A 17,374-nucleotide genomic window follows, 5' to 3' on the forward strand; every position below is an offset into this window, starting at 1 on the left:
GGCAGTTTAAAAAACTATACTTTGAGATATAAAATATCGGTCAAGAGCAGGGAAGTTGACTGACAGGTTAGTCGGGCAATCATTCAGCACTGCAATGCATAAATGAATTGTTTTGGAGGGTAGAAAACTGAGAAAGACACACACCGTCAGTAGTTCAGTAGTCATGTCCATAGGCTGACAAATAAAAGAATACTACCAGGGGTAAAATTGCATGCGCCGAATGTGTTGTATATTTACCTCCATGCTGGGTTGTCAACTATTTGAAGCACTAACGAGTGGTAAGAAAAGCTTAGCTTGAACAAAAAAGAACTACCCAATGCACTGTGGCCAGAAGGCCAAATTAGGTGGAATAAATTGTTTACTCAGTAGTCGTTGATTTTAGACTATTTATGTGGTTGCAACAAAATCTTGAAGATCCAGAAGTTATCTTCAAAACAAAACAAGATAGAGCGTGACTCGCTTCAGCAATTTTATAGATTGAAGTATTTTGAGTAATATTGCAAAAAACAAAATCCCTCTATCTTGAAGCGTTTCCATATTAGGGTGTTTGTCCTGAATCAAGTTAGTGTTACTCTGCTATTTTGCGATTTTTCTCCACAACCTTTTTTTGCATTTCTCGCAAAACACTTCTTCAGATGACTAAGGTTGCTAAGAACAGTCAAGGCGTTCCGGAGTTATGGCGCAACTCGTTAACTTTTATATACTTAACCTTCCTAATGCATTAGAAAAAAGTTACATATTATGCATTAGGGTCGAAAACGACCCAGGTTTTGAAATTGCTCTCATTCATCCATTTTCTATCCGAATTTCGATTTCTTTACCTCGTTTGAAAGGTATGGCCAAAACCTGGCACCCAAGGTATGTTAGGGAATATTTGTTGACTAATGGCCACTTCTGCGTCGGTTCCGGAACACCCACTATCAGGTCCCGGGGAACATTTTATACTTTGAGATAATTCGTTTTGCGGCACATCAAATCACGTTGGTTTGATAAAATAAGACTAATGGAAGTACAATGGGGACATTTTGGACCCAAATGACCACTTCACCATCGGTTTCGGAACATCCGGTATCCGGTTTTTGGGGACATTTTTGTTTTTTTTAGAATAACGCATCTTGCGACACATCAAATCACATCGGCTTGATAAAACAAGACTAATGGAAGTACCAGGGGAACGTCTTGGATCCAAATGGCCACTTCACCATCGGTGCCGGAACATCCGGTACCTGGTTCGGGGGACATTTTTTCGATTTTGGGATAATTCATCATGCGGTATATCAAATCACGTCGCCATGAAAAACTGAGATCGTCGAAAGTATAATAAAGACATTTTGAAGGAAAATGGCCATATCAATATAGATTCCGGAACATCCGGTACCCGGTTTTAGAGGCATTTGCGAATTTTAGCATAACTCATCTTGCGGCATATCAAATCACATCGGCTTGATAAAATAAGACTGATGCAAATACAATGGGGACATTTCGAGGCCAAATGACCACTTCACGATCTGTTCCGGAACATCCGGTACCTGGTTCGGGACATTTTTTGGATTTCAGTCTTATTTTATCAAGCCGATGTGATTTGATATGCCGCAAGATGAGTTATGCTAAAATTCGCAAATGCCTCTAAAACCGGGTACCGGATGTTCCGGAATCTATATTGATATGGCCATTTTCCTTCAAAATGTCTTTATTATACTTTCGACGATCTCGGTTTTTCATGGCGGCGTGATTTGATATACCGCATGATGAATTATCCCAAAATCGAAAAAATGTCCCCCGAACCAGGTACCGGATGTTCCGGCACCGATGGTGAAGTGGCCATTTGGATCCAAGACGTTCCCCTGGTACTTCCATTAGTCTTGTTTTATCAAGCCGATGTGATTTGATGTGTCGCAAGATGCGTTATTCTAAAAAAAACAAAAAAGTCCCCAAAAACCGGATACCGGATGTTCCGGAACCGATGGTGAAGTGGCCATTTGGGTCCAAAATGTCCCCATTGTACTTCCATTAGTCTTATTTTATCAAACCAACGTGATTTGATGTGCCGCAAAACGAATTATCTCAAAGTATAAAATGTTCCCCGGGACCTGATAGTGGGTGTTCCGGAACCGACGCAGAAGTGGCCATTAGTCAACAAATATTCCCTAACATACCTTGGGTGCCAGGTTTTGGCCATACCTTTCAAACGAGGTAAAGAAATCGAAATTCGGATAGAAAATGGATGAATGAGAGCAATTTCAAAACCTGGGTCGTTTTCGACCCTAATGCATAATATGTAACTTTTTTTACTGTGCCTCTTCTAGATGTCGCTGAAAGCTGAAACTCCCCCAAAATGTTAGTTTTCCAAAGTTAGGAAAAGTCAGAAAATTTCAAGTCTCTAGCTCGTTCCGTTATTGAGTATGAAGCTTTGTAAGTATGCCGATGGGTCGAAAACGACCCCAATGCACTAGGAAGGTTAAATATGTTAAAACCCTACATATTCAAAGTTGATTTATTTGAGACAGATAAAAATCCCCTCACCAATTTTTGGATATTATGCACAGAAAACTACGTTTTTTCAAACGCAATCAACCGATTTTAATTCTGCTTGCATCTTTCTAAGATACTAACATTTGAAAACGGCCTATTTTAACACAAAATTTGATATAAGTGTAGAAGTAAAGTAGATAGCCAGTTTCTTTTTTCACCACAAGTGGCGTCTTATTGAACCTCCAAAGTCATCTGAAGAAGTGTATTGCGAGAAATGCAAAATAAAAAAGTTATGGAGAAAAATCTCAAAATAGCAGTCACCTTAACTTGATTCAGGAAAAACGCCCTAATATGGAAACGGTTCGAGATAGAGGAATTCCGTCTTCTGCAATATTACTCAAAATACTTCAAGCTATAAAATTGCTGAAGTAAGTAATACTCTATCTTGTTTGGTTTTGAAAATAATTTCTGGATCTAGGTTAATTTAAGGGTTTACTCAGCTCATAGCTCATGCCAAAAACAGCGGCATCCTAAATCAAGATGTTGTTGCTAACACATAAATAGTCTAAAATCAACCACTACTGAGTAAACAATTTATTTCACCTAATTTGGCTTTCTGGACCATAGTGCAATGATAGTCACTGCCTGAGCAAATACCATCTTACGAAGATGGGCATCCTCAGTGAAGATACATTCCGTTTCTGCGGATATAAAACTGAAACATCAGCACGTCTACTGTGTAAATGTGGTGCGTTAATGCAACGCAGATTAAGAGTCCTCGGTAAAGAAACATAGGAGCATTTGAATATTTGAACTGAAAGTCCCAATAAGCCAAGGGTCTTCACAGGAAGTACTAAGCCTAATTGGAAGAACTGTGCATATTGAGAACTGACAATCACTCGAATTACTGGTGGTATGTCAAACAATGTACATAGATTTAAGGATGGAGTATACCGCAATAGATCCTAGCCGATCCTACTGACTCTAGCAGCATCACCCAGTCGAGATTAGAGCATACGACGACTGGCTTGTTGAATCAGCATCATACCTCGAAGCTAACTGGGCGGTCTGAGAGCCATCTAGCGGATCAGAAAGATTTATTTGATCCTATTGAACACCAGAAACACAAAATGCGCTCACTAGCAATTGTTCGAATTGGAAGCGATTAGCTAAACGACTCTACGCTCTGAACGAAAGATACGAAGTTGGTATCAAGTCGTTAGAAAACTTTTTATAGCACATGAAATGAAGTGTTTGAAGTTTTTTTTCTGTTTTATTTTTCTCTGACTCTGTCACGGTCCACCTTTTTTGTATGGTGAAAAAATTTCTAGCGCGAAAAATGCTAAATTAGATGAACGGGGAAATTTCGATTTATAGGCCAAAAATATATTGGGTCGGTCAATGGCAGGTGGGACCCCAACTCACACTCTTTCGGCTGTTTCCCTAAATGTTTTTGCAACTAAACTACTCCCGCACTGTGTGCGTGTATGGAATGGTTAAAACTGGAGGGATAATGTTAGATATGAGACTATCTAATATAGGCGTGCGGCAGTAGTTTAATTGCAAAAACATTTGGGTACCAACCGAAAGAGTGTGGATTGGAATCCCTTCTGTCATTGAACGACCCACTATATTTAACGAAATTGCCCAATTTATCCAGTACGAGCTCGAGTTTAGGTTGCATGTTCCGCCTCAGTATTCGGTTTGGTAACTTGCCATCACAATATGGCCGATAACCTTCACGCGGACGAATTTTCCGAAAGGTGCTCTTTTTGGAATTTTATTTTATAGCAAAGTCACCATCCGAAAGGCTCGGTTTTGTTACAATGAATCTCAATACCTTCAAACGCAGCTGAAAATGGTAAGTTGCGCTATGACGTTAACTGTGAAGTATCCGACCGATCCGCCCGCAGAAACGTTTCACTCGGTAGTATTGGCCGAATCCAATGGTTTCGCAATCTTTTGGAAGTAGTCACGGTTGTCACGTAGAGATTACTTTGCTATAAACCATGTTTCCCTCAAGATGATTTTGTCATACCCACAACTGGATAACACTAATCGCAACCGAACGAATTTACTCCGCAAACCTCTGACATTCTAATAGTTCACAAGAGGCATATAATCGAATGCAAGCACCCCTGCGATAGTCACACCACGATACGATGTATTAGGGCTACTTGTTGGCGTATTCCAGGTGAAAGGTGGTTCACTATTAGTGTTATTAGTGTAATTAGTGTAAGGCACCTCAGCGCTAGGTATGAAGCAACTCCAGATACGCAATATCCAGAATACCAAATATATTTGCCTGGCGTTGCGAACTGGAAAACTCTGTCATCACTAGCGCACACATAACCGGCATCCGGGACGACTGATGAACACTGTCCAGACTGTGGCGGAGGTTCCGAATGGCAGACCCTTTCTCCATGCTCAAATACAGATCTGGGATGACTGTGGGCCACTGGAGAGAATTGCTAGACTACGCCAAAAGGGTGGTACTTTTTACTTCTAGCAGCATAGAGCTGGACTGGCTCTTGCTGTATTAAGCGTTCCTCTCTCCACTGTACTCAGTCCTGCACTACTCGTCGCCAATTCGTTGAGCATCTCGACACACGCAAGTTGACTTCATCCTAACCGAGCCATCTAGCACGTTGGCATCCGGCATCCTTGCGACGTGGCCGGCCTACCGTAGTCTTCCAACTTTCACCAGGTTTATAATGGAAATTTCTCCAAGTAGTCCCTGCAGCTCGTGGATCATACACCGTATGCTCCTACCGTGGTCGAATCAGAGATCCCAAATCATAAACTCAACAACCACTCCCAGTTCATCGCCGGTAATAGTCACTGAACGTAGGAGACGAATGTTGTTTTTTCTGGAACCTCCTTCTATGATATATTTGGTTTTCGACGCCAAGAGGCTTCCAAAATGCTTGCACACGTGTATCACTGTAACAACAGAAGTAGTAAATTTGGCTGCAGAACACCTTGCAATCGAAAACAAATCAATTAAAGTAACTTCAAATAATAATCTCCAACCTGTTAGTAATCTATTGGCTCTTATCTTCCTGTTTTTTTTTAGCGTAGGAAGAATCATTGAAAATATGCGCGAAACCCAGCAAAAACCAAGACTAATATTGACAACACATAATTTCCGAGTACGTAGGGCAAGGGATGGTATTTTCAGCCTCTTAAGCGATGGCATCTATTTTTTCGGCCTATGGCCTAGTTCTATTGGAAGAACAGGTGGTTTTGACGATCTTTGAATAAAAAATAGTAGATTATTTACAGTCTTGAGAAAATAGTTATAATATATTAAAATTGTATGTCGGCAAAGTATTTTTATTGGCGAAATAAAAGGCAAATAGGCAGAATTTGGAAACCTGAAAATATCCTCTCGTACCCTATTCCTCATTCTGCATTCATTTCTGGCGTACCACAAAAGAGCTTCATTGGAAAACTGCTCTTTACTCTTTTTTATTTTAAATGAACTCTGCAGTGATAGCAATGTTACAGTAATAGCATCAAATCCAATTAGTGCAAAATAGGAAAAACCGTAATCAAAAAATTTTAAATACTTGTCAAACGACTCTGTCAAACACAAAATAAAACATTTCATTGTACATAGAAACTGTTTTCGATATGATATGGCATCCATAATCGAGTATACAAAACGACCTAATCAAAGTTTATTCCCATTGAAAATTTTGCTTCGCAATTTTTCTCTTCTTGTAAGGTGCTTTGAGCTTAAAAGCTTACAACAGTCAAAGCTCAGACGCCCTCTGCTTTTCAATGTATGAATTTAAAACAGCTAAAACTACTCGATTCCAGCTGCCGACTCCTGCCTTCATTATAGCACCACCCATCGAAGCCAGTGGTGAATAAAGCCATCATCGACAAGACTCGATTATTGCAGCCTGGCAACGGCTGCTAGAACAAACAGCCATAAACGCTTTCCTGCATGACTAATTGCTGTTTCTTGCGAAACCAATACGTGCTAGCCGCTTTAGGAATAACCTTTTTGCTCGAAACCCGTTTTTATTAAAAGCTGTACCTACATACAGGGTAAATGACTCCAAACAACAAACATCGCCATCCTTGAGGTTCACCAAGTGCATGGAAAAGCTGATGCGTCGCACAAATGAAAGCTGCGATGTGCATTCATTCATACCTATCAGCCGGCAATTTAATCACGGCTCTACTACTAGTAATAAGCGCACAGCCATCAACGCGATGCGATGCGATGGTCAGCCGACTGCGAACGCGAAGCCGCCGTCGCCGGTGTAAAATATTGTAGAAACGCGTACGCAAAACGCTTGGGGTCCTCACGCGAATGAATTGCGGACGATTGCTGGCAATTGAATCGACTCTGCATGCGCGGTACGGCTCTAGGCCGTATGATGATTGTTGCCGGCTTAATAAGGCCATTTACGCGAGCTGTGCTGTGATGTTGATGTAGGGTAGTGGGTGGAAGTCAGATAGGTTGCACAGAATCAGCTGCTGTTAATAAAAATGATGGTGTCAATGTGTCTGATCTAATTATTATCTGACATATTTTGTCCTGTCACTTTACTCATGCTGCCATAACAATTCATTTGCAAAATCTGTTTGCGTAGTACGAACTGAAGCCAGATATCCGGTTCATAGTTTATGATTAGATAATTTCATACTCGTCTTGTTCTGAGCCGACCTCAACCGGATAAAACCCAATTCATTGCACTAAGATGTTATAAAACAAGCGAGCCATAAGTTGCAGTTTACCTGCAACAGAGACGGTTCGGAAACCGAATTGATCCGGAATAAACATGATCAGCAACTTCTGTCCATAATTACTGACAACTGGTCTACGAACTCACGGCTTACACTAGCTGTTAAGGTAAGATTTGTTTTTAGAAATGCACCTTTCAGCTAGCTGCTGGAAGCAAGACGCAAGTGTGAATACCGAGCTAACCACGTTATGGAATAGGAATTTTTGTGAGGGTTGAGATCTGATTGACGGACGAATCATTCAACGAGCACTCCATGATGCTGAACAAATGCAACGCACGTGACCAGCCAATGATGGAACGTGATAAAATGACCGCACAATGACTGCACGATCACCTGTCGGATGATATCCCGTGTCAAAGTTTTACTACTTCAGTCACCTATCATGGGCAACTGTTTCTATTAACTGAAGGCACGTAGTTCATTCTAGCAGAAGGCTAGACTAGGCTGTTAACATACTTACAGTAAATGAGTAAATAATTTTAGTTTTAATCAGAAATCATGAAATGAAAAATAGACAAGCAAAAAATTACAAATCAAACCATCATAAACAATTCAGAAGTCAATAGCCTTTTTTCACATTTTTACATTTATTTGGCTCCAGTTATTAAAACTACACATTCTTTTCTCCAAAATTCATCAGCTTACTCAAAAGTGCCAAGAGGCTCACCGTCAACCGGCCTCGTCCAACATCAATGTTTCAAGGAATGCAAAACTATGATAAACAAGTAATAAATATTTCGAAAAAAAAAATTTCCAGATATTTTTTTTTTAATTGGTTGCTTTCTGTACGACGCTGGATTCATGATTAATAAACTTTTGAAATAAGCAATATTCGAGAAAACCGGTAATTTACCTTGGATTTTTCAGGGCAAATAGAAGAGCTCGAATTTTCAAATATTGTTTTCAATTAACTATGCCCTCATAAAAAAATGTAACGTTTTTTTATGTTTGTAAGTTTGACTACACCTTGGTTCAAACCGTCGAACATCACAAATGAGTAAAATATTCTACCCGTTATTTTGATACATAATGAGAAGCGGGCAAAGGCGACCTTACAAGTTTTGTTGACAAACTAGTTTCAACTATAACGAACTCGTTTTACATGACTGAATCAAATGCGGCTTCGAATCTGATAAGGTGCAAATTCACTGGTATTTGCTAAAAAGGGTTTCCCTGCAACGGTTCTAGCATGTGAGTGGCACAAGAAGTTGGAAAGAGTTGAGAAGAGTTCTACTTCGAGAGTTATTCTGCACTGAGGCTGTAACTTTTTAATTGACAGACGAACGTATCTATATATATATATATATATATATATATATATAAGTGAGCGTGAGTCTGTATGTTCACCATAACTCCAGAACGCCTCGACCGATCGCCACCAAACTTGGCACACATACTCCTTGATATACGGAAATCAGCACTGGGGGGTTGATAAGAGGGGGTCGTAACAGGGGGAGGGCGGAGGCCATAATTCCTAAATGCTCTGACGGTTCTTCACCAAACAGGGTATACATGTTTCTTGACATAAGGGATTCAGCACTGATGGGTTGACAAGAAGAGGGGGGGTGGAGAGTCATAACACACATTGGCACACATGTTCCTTGCCAAAGAGAAGCACTGGGGGGTTAACAAAAAGGAGAAGGGGAAGTTCCCTAAAAGGAAGAGGAGAGGGTCCCCAATAGGGGGGGGATCCATAACTCCAAAACGCCTTGACGACCGTTCTTTATCAAACTTGGCAGTGTGTTCGTGTTGTGTTCGATCATTAGTGCAAAGTGTTGTTGGCCGAGTCTAGTTGAATTACAGGGGCAATCATTAAAGCAGTGTGGAATTGATTTGAGTACACCATGTTTTTCTCATGGTAAGCTTTATATGGCATGTTTCAGATTTCAGGATAGGATGCAGCACTAAACTAGTAAATAAATAAAAAGCTGTGTTCAAAAAAGTACAATAACAAAACTATTCATTTCCTATGGGCAGTTGTTAAAACCGGAAGGTCCAAATGGGAAAAATGTCTTTGTTTCTCTTTCTTTATAAGGTTTTACAGGGATTTCCGTAAAACAGATGTTTGTTCGATTTAATCGACGTTTTTCGGCGAAATAAGTATGAAGATTTTTAAATACCAGTTAGTCCGGACGTTTCGAGCTACTTCTGGTCTTCGCTCATCATCTGCGGGCACTAAAACACTATATTAGGCACATTTACAACATAAAACATATTACAAATTCTTAACTTACACTTGGGGGGCTCTGTAGCCGCAAGGTTACCGAGTCTGCTTTGACAAGCGAATGGTCATGGGTTCGAATCTTAGTAGAATCAGGCCATTCGATGGCAAAGTGACTTTAGCATGGGTTTATTCCCAGGTCCCTCACCACTCTTCCTTCATGCTGAATTCTATGTTATCCCGATATGGCCTATTGACAGTACAAAAATGAGACCCTTATAGTTCAATGCACTGGTTAGTTGTTCCAGGGATGGCTATAATTGGGGACAGCGCTGTCATGTGGAACGAGGTGGGTAAAGTAGAGAAAAAGCATTGTGGGAAGGGTGCTCAAATTACACATAAGCACGCATAAAATTCAATAAGCATATCGCTCACTCAATAGCGACTATAGCCAAAATAAAATGCAGTGCGGGTTATACAGCAAACACCCGGGCGATATCACAATAGATCAAACCATACTGGTCGCAGTGATGAGTCCATACAGGAAAAAACAATAACTTACACTTTTTCGTCCATTAGGTTCTACTTGGTTTATCTTTCTCTTTACTATGTCTTACTTTCTATTTCTCTTTCTCGCAAGTTTTTTGATTACAGGGTCATATGCAGCTTTGAACGTTGCGGAATCTACTAGTCTATTCACAACATTTTAATGTAAAATGTTTCTGCTATTAGTCTAGTGTTATGCTTAGTTATTTTCTCTACGATTTTGGCTTTGTCAAATTTAAAAATATGACCTGTTTCAATGGTAATGATGAGCGAAGACCAGAAGTAGCTCGAAACGTGCGAACTAACTGGTATTTAAAAATCTTCATACTTATTTCGCCGAAAAACGTCGATTAAATCGAACAAACATTGCGGTGGCGGCGATTATCTGAAATCAACATTAGTAAAACAGATGTGCAAGTGACCGGGTAGACAAAAGAGGGGAAGCTGACAAATGGGGAGGCACTTTCAAAAGAGGAACAATATTTTAATATTTTTGCATTATAAGCATTTCGATTACAATAACTGATGTACAAGTGGCTGTTAGACAAAGGCGCCCCGAGTAAGATCGGGCACTCAGCTAGCAATTATTAATAACAAAGTTTACAGACCTTTAGCATTATTAAATTCAAACAAACAAATGATACAAAAGTTGTTTTGCCGCCTCCTCAAGAAAACGCTCCCAACGTTTCTTCTGTATAACGTTATGTTATTAGACAAGTTCTAGGAGTACAACTTGCAGACTTATCATCTGCTTGTTGACGGTAAGGCGGCGTATGATTCGGTCAAACGAAATGAGCTGCTTTAGCATGAGTTTATTCTCAGGCTCATCCACATCCTTCCTACTAAATTCTGCATTAACTAACAAGGAAGCCTCTTGCCAGGGCAAATTATAATAGTAGTGCTTTCTTGAAGTGTGAATGAAGCCTCTTGTTCAAGGGCAAATTATAACTCGTTTCGCTTCCTGGTTCTAGGAATGAGATTGGTAAAGCAAAATTAGTAAAGAACACATACATACACACCCTCACTCTGTGCAGAACTCAACTTTACCGACCATGAAGCCTTTAGCCGGGGCTGGTTATAAGAATGATGCTTGCTCGAGGTGCGAATGAAGCCTCTTGTTCAAGGACAAATTATAACTAGTCTTCGCATTCCTGGCCTGGGTTGAAAAGTAGTAAGAAACGTAGAAGGAAAATAAGGGTGAAAACACACCGACACTTTAAGCACGGATAATAAGCAGTCGCTCACTATATAGCAATACTGTAATAACAACGAAATGCGGAACAACACTCGGATAAGAACACAATAGATCAAAATGCTGGTCGTAGTGATAATATCCACACACAAAAAAAATCATCCCTTTCGGACTCTCGCTCTTATTTATTCATGCACTTCCACGAGTTTTTGCGAGTGTGTATTTAGTTAACAGTCACGGTCTTCACTCTCGCTCGTCATTGCACCACGAGCAGTTGATAGCGATCACCCGCGAGGGTTCGCACTCTCACCCGCGTGTAGAATCGAGGGCGTAAAGCGAAGAAGAAAAGTAAAAGTAATGCAAAATCTGTATCCCAATGTGCTGCTAGCACTCACGGGAGTTGTTTGCCTCATGAGATTCGAACAGAAATGGGGAGAACTAAAGAGTAACGGTGTACATACTTAATAAGCGTTGCTTCAGTGACCCTCTTTTATCTAATTTTCTGCTCTTTAGGTTTAATATTCATCGGTTTTACCCGGTTTTCGAAATATTCCCTCACCTTCCCTATTTTTCCAGCTCGAACTCGTCTTTTTCTAACGCTACTATATATTAAAAAGACGACACGTTATTTAGTGAAACTTTGTTTGTTTTCGAGCACCAAAATTATTAGAGTCGGATGTTATGAAGCGTCCCGTTAACGTTGGTATGCGGTAAATGCCGAATTTTAGAGTATTGATCTTTTTCGTTGCAATGAGTAGACTCAAGAGCAGCCTGTAGTTCTGTAGTGGATTTTCGAATCAAGTTTTAGTTCAGTAGACTAATAGACGGATTTCACGCCTACTCGTCTGTGGGGTTGGCAGCACCCTCTCAGATTTCAATGAATTATCTATCTTCAGAAAAAATTTCATCAATTTTAATTTTTTGGAAAATCGACTTTTAGTTTTTAAAATGCTTTTTTCTCAGTGTAGAAATTAATTTTTTTCATTTTTTTATGAAAATTCAGAAGTCACCCATAGATCATTTTTTGTGTAGGTCTCATAGTTTTCGAGTTATATTTTTTATAAAAAAAGAGAAAAAATTAAGCCCGGTCCAAAAGGTGGTCTAGACCAGTTTTCAAAAAACTAAGTATCCAAAGATGTTTATTTACATGAACTCTTTACACACACAAAGTTTCATTAAATACTGAGAGGGTCATGCCAACCTCTGGTCGAGTTGGCGTGACATCCGCCAATAAGTTATTTTTTTGAGTTGAGGTTCCTTATTCAGTCATTGTATTGAAAGGATCTATAGGTTTTCTTTTTTTTTAATAACACGCTTCGTACAGACTCAGGTTTATTATCGTTATTATAGAACACGCATGAAATGTTATTACCTTTTCATGCATTACCATAATTGGGTTCCCTTTATTGGCGTAGGAATAAAAAACATTTATAGTAACGCTCACCAAATCAGCTTTAGAACTTTTTATCTTGTTCTGTTTCTTTTTGATGCGCAAAGCACAATCTGTAATACAGTGATGACCGCTGATCCGAACTGGAGCACGTTATATTGGATCTACGTTAGTAAGCCAAAGGAAGGGGCGATTGCATAATAAAATCCTTTGAGGACCAACACATTTTGCAAACTAAGTAAAACGCTAGGAAGAAAATTCTCTACCATTTGAGGAGCTTGATTTGCAGGTCTTGATTTTTGCAAACATTCAAGAGCAACCACAACCACATAAGGCGACGCGAGGTAAAAATTATATTTTATCTGCTAGTTTCGTAAGAGTGATTCGTGTTATGTTTCGTTCGTCAATATTCGTATGATAGGCGCGAATTTTGGAAGATTTTAAAGAACAGAAGAGGATCTCTGCGGATTCAAACTTAAGCTTTTTAAACTTGAATATATGGGCATTCTCTCAGGATAGAGCTTTGGAAAAAGTTAAGTTTATTGAAATCAGTCTTTTTACGTCATAATATTTCTGTTATTATGGGCACAGGATTTTCGATGCGCCGGGCACGGGGAGAGACTCTACAATAAAGTGTACCTGTACGTAAGCCACGTTTTGTGGGTAGTAAGCCTCCGGGTAGCAGGCAGTGTGTCAACGGTTCACGGTACACTCTAAGAACGAGATTGCTTCGCGGTTCGTTCAGTATAATCTCAATCGGTGTGTTCGCAGTGAGTCAGTATCATTTGTGAAACACGCGCGAGCACACTAGTAGGTAGCATGCCACTCACTGGTAACATCGACGAGTTCAGCTTGTAAACGGAACGTGCTGAGCAGTATTCGTCACCGCGGTAGACGACTTATTCACCACTAGGCAGTCGCAGTAGCGCCAAAACAGTTTGCCATAATTCGGGCAAACCGATGGTGGGGTGGTGAGTTCCGAACGGTTCGATAATATTACTAGAAAAACTGTCAGATTCATGAGTGAAAAATTTTGACAGAGCTGAAACCATTCCAGTCCACACTTTCAGTGCGGTGCGTGCGTTTCAGCTTCAATCGTGTGAATTGCGGATCGGTCCGGATTTTCGTTCGATATTGGTGCTGATTATTTCTTGCTAGGTGTGTGAAAAGTGTTCGGAATGTAAATTCTGCGATTGGAGTGTGCCTACGGAAGGCAGTACCGTTTAAAGTTGATTTACTCTCTGTCTGAATCGTGAAAAAAGTGTGATCCATGTGCTTGAGCATGTTTGCTGAAGTGTGAAGAAAATCCTAGTGTCTCCTGGAAGTAATGAACCAAGCATTTTACAATTCTAGTCTGTCGATGAGCTGAGACGAAGAACGCTTTGAGTTAGGAAGTGGCCTCCAAAGGCAATCCGATGTAGTTTCGGAACAAAGCAAAATTTAGATTTTTCTCATTGAAAGGAAACAAAAAATCAGAACACTGCATGCCGCTGTCCTTTGAGATCATACAAAATACCAGGTTCTGTACCAATATGGTTTTTGTGTGATTGACAAGTGTTGATAAAAGCGGCAGTATTATCAAGTAATAAATCCTAGCCACTGAGAAAATCGATTGCGTGTCACATATTTCGGGGAGTGATAACGCATCGACCGAACGAGTGCCAGCTAGCGAGACGTAGGTACAAATCATTTGCCAATTCAGAACAGCACACCACGTACTAATGCTTATATAATTGTACATATTCCAAAAACAGAATGTGTCATATTGACTCAACCTATTAACCCACACATTAAAGACAAGCAATTTTTGGGGAGAAGTTTTTCTGATCATTTGTTCTCTCATTTACTTTACAGAATCCTCGATACGGAATAGATGAAAAATTAAATATCGACTGTATTGACAACAGTTGGAACCATTTGCCGAATTAGTTGCGGTCGTGAAATGTTCCATTCGTCGATTGTTTCTTGGACCGTTGGGCAGAGCCGTTTCATCAAAAGATAGCACATCTATCCCGCAGCTCCTGTATTTCATTGATTACGACCAGTTGCGCAAGACACCTTCAGTATATCGCAGCAGCGGCAGCAACAGCGCTGTCATTATTATCTTCGTTTGATTTGCAAAACAAAAATTACGAGAACGAAGCCTCCCTGACCTTCGCTCAGTGGCGAGGTTTGACTGGTAGTACTCACTGACACCAGCAATGCCACTCGAAACTAGTGACCACCCTATTCCCGCTCCCACGCCATCGCCGCCACCGCATTCTCCGGTTCCTGCGGCAAAGGACGTTCCCGATCAGGCCAACGGTTACCAGGAACTGTATAGCTCGATCCGAAGCAAAAAGTCCATCAAATCCAAAATTTCCACCAACTCGTTGCGCTATGACCGCGGCAAGGAGAAACGCTATGCGGACGGAATGTCCACACTAGTGGAGCTCCTGACGGAAACCTCCCAGGCATCGGTGCACGACATCCTCAACGATGGCGACGAAGATCAGATGTTCGTCACCGGTTACGAAAAATCACCGCTTCGCATGTTCTTCTGCTACATTGGATACTTTCTGACCTTCGGCATTCTTCGGTTGGTCATGCACTGGTGGCAGCACTGGCTGCTACTGGCAACCCACCGCGAGTGCTCGCTGGAAGTGGCCCAGAAGGTGCTCGTTCACGAACGCTACCAGGGCAAGCACGATGCCTACTACGTCAAGAGCGTCGTGACGCTGGATGCCGATGCAATCAAGTGAGTAGATACAAATGATGATGCGATGGGGGGTTTTATTGCTCGTGTGGTTAACCTATGGTGTGATCAAGCAATCAAGCGTGCCACAAGCAAGCAAGGCTATATGGTATATGGTTATTCATGGCTTAGAAACCGATTGGTTCGGATGCGGGTGTTATTTTTCAATTAAAAGGGGGCTCCCGGGTAGTCAAATTTGCATGTAATTACTTTTGAACTAGCCGGTTCTCGGCGAAGTACTGTAGAACAGTGGAATGGCTCGAAAAAAATAAGAAAATGAATTTAAATTTATGAATGTATTATATGAGCTTGAGCTTACTTTAAATCTCAGCTAATTAAATTCTGACGCAATTCAACTTCTAATAGAACCGCTGTTTGTGATTTTAACTAAACTTGGGGAAATCAAACATTGTCGGCAGTAAATAACCAACATTGCTGCTTAGGTCAACTATTCATGAGAGCTTTTCTGTTTGCTTTTATGAATTACTTGACACTATCTATACCTTGACACCTTGAGTAGTTTCGTCTGTGCTTGTGAAGTTGAAAAATCATGGAGAAAATGACTTCAAAGTTTTTGACTGAACTTTCAAACGCGAGAAAAATCAATTTTCTTTTCATTAAGCGCACGTACGTCTGCTGCAAAAATGACTTCAATTGTAAAATCGAACTGCTTTGCAACTGTCCAACGTTGTTCCGTTCTGTCTGAACATGTTTTGTCCTGTTTCCGGTCCTGTTCCTGACCGTGTACAGTTAAGTTATGTCGTCCGTCCTTGGCAGGGAGGTTGAAAAGTCATGGAGAAACGGGGCTCCTCTGACGGTTATTATAAAAATTGTTTGTTTGTATTGCCATCCTATGCAGCCAAGTTTAAAAAAAAATTTGAGTTGCGTCCTTATAAAGTTTTAAAGAGCAGATTAATTGAATAAAAATCTTCAATTACACTTTTAAATGACGCATGAGAAAATGACGTCAAAGAAGATTTTCAGCAGTGAGAAAAACACTTACTTTTCACTAAGCGCAAGTTTGTCTGCAGCGGAACTGACAACGATCAATCTGATGTCTGTGTTTGTGAATCAAACGCCTAGTTTTCGACTAGTGGAGTACCTCATTCTGAGTCAGGGTGGTCCCAAAAGCCGTCGTTTTCAACAATCTTTCTTTAAAAATTCAAAACTCCTGTGCCACTGAACCGATTTTACTGATTTATTTATTTATTTATTACTTTATTAACTTCAACTGATGAGGTCCTATTGAAGTAATTTTATGGGAAAAGCCAATTTGAGTTGACAACATAAGAATCAAATTACACAGAGACAAACTTAATTTAATGTACTGATCCATACTGCGGATTTAATGATCCGCAGTACGAATCTCGAAATTCTTTGACTAAACGCATAATGAGTCCCAGGGTTCTATGTGTTTTTGATATAATATTGGAATAGTGGAATTGAAAGGTGACCTTAGAATCCCCAAGTCCTGTTCAACACCCAGGTCTTAGACGCTGGCAACACGTTGTAAAGGAGACCCTTCGATTGCATAATCATATATGATTACAGCTTTACTTCTGGTAAACGTTGTAGATGCTTGCAGTCCTCTATGGATCTTATGACGAGGAATATTTCCAAATGCATCCAATTGGTGCTACAAAACATGCATCGGTAAAGTATATGGGAAAATGTAAGGTTCCTAGGTTACTTCCATGTGGAATACCAGACTTATGCAAAAATGAACGGACTCAATAGAGCCTAGTTTTACTAAGAGTCTACGATTCGTCAAGTACGATTGAAGTCAGTCGACAAACTCCTCAGAAGCTTCTATTCGGTAGAGTTTCCGTAACAAAATTTGATGGTCACTACGGTCAAAAGCAACTTAACGACAATGTCGTCAGAGTCAGATTTATGGCAGTCAGTATGGCACCCAGTATCTCCTTTCCATTTCCTTCTTCCGCGTACCGTATTGCCTTATTACAAAAACTACAAGGTATACATCCCTAAGGGTTGTACGAAAAGATGACGTAGTACTATATCAAATCATCAGATTAAAGACACTTGTAAACTGCATTTCTGGCATATGTATGTTTGTAAGAATCTTTGAGTGCCATTGTTTAAGTGAATGTTTAA

At 40.3% G+C, this 17,374-nt stretch overlaps 1 protein-coding gene across 2 annotated transcripts in view; it reads left to right on the top strand.

Moving 5' to 3' along the window:
* Positions 1-13,610: 13,610 nt before the first annotated feature.
* LOC128738820 (polyamine-transporting ATPase 13A3) overlaps positions 13,611-17,374 on the top strand; it is a 29,176-nt gene continuing 25,412 nt past the window's right edge. The window contains exons 1-2 of one of the 2 annotated variants that reach the window (XM_053834229.1): positions 13,611-14,204; positions 14,380-15,262. In XM_053834229.1, the coding sequence (XP_053690204.1) occupies positions 14,727-15,262 (536 nt within the window). In that variant the 5' untranslated portion in view covers positions 13,611-14,204; positions 14,380-14,726. The remainder of the gene's footprint in view (positions 14,205-14,379; positions 15,263-17,374) is intronic. The other variant, XM_053834228.1, reaches the window with a different exon arrangement.

Source organism: Sabethes cyaneus, chromosome 2, assembly GCF_943734655.1.
Source record: "Sabethes cyaneus chromosome 2, idSabCyanKW18_F2, whole genome shotgun sequence".
Taxonomy (NCBI): domain Eukaryota; kingdom Metazoa; phylum Arthropoda; class Insecta; order Diptera; family Culicidae; genus Sabethes; species Sabethes cyaneus.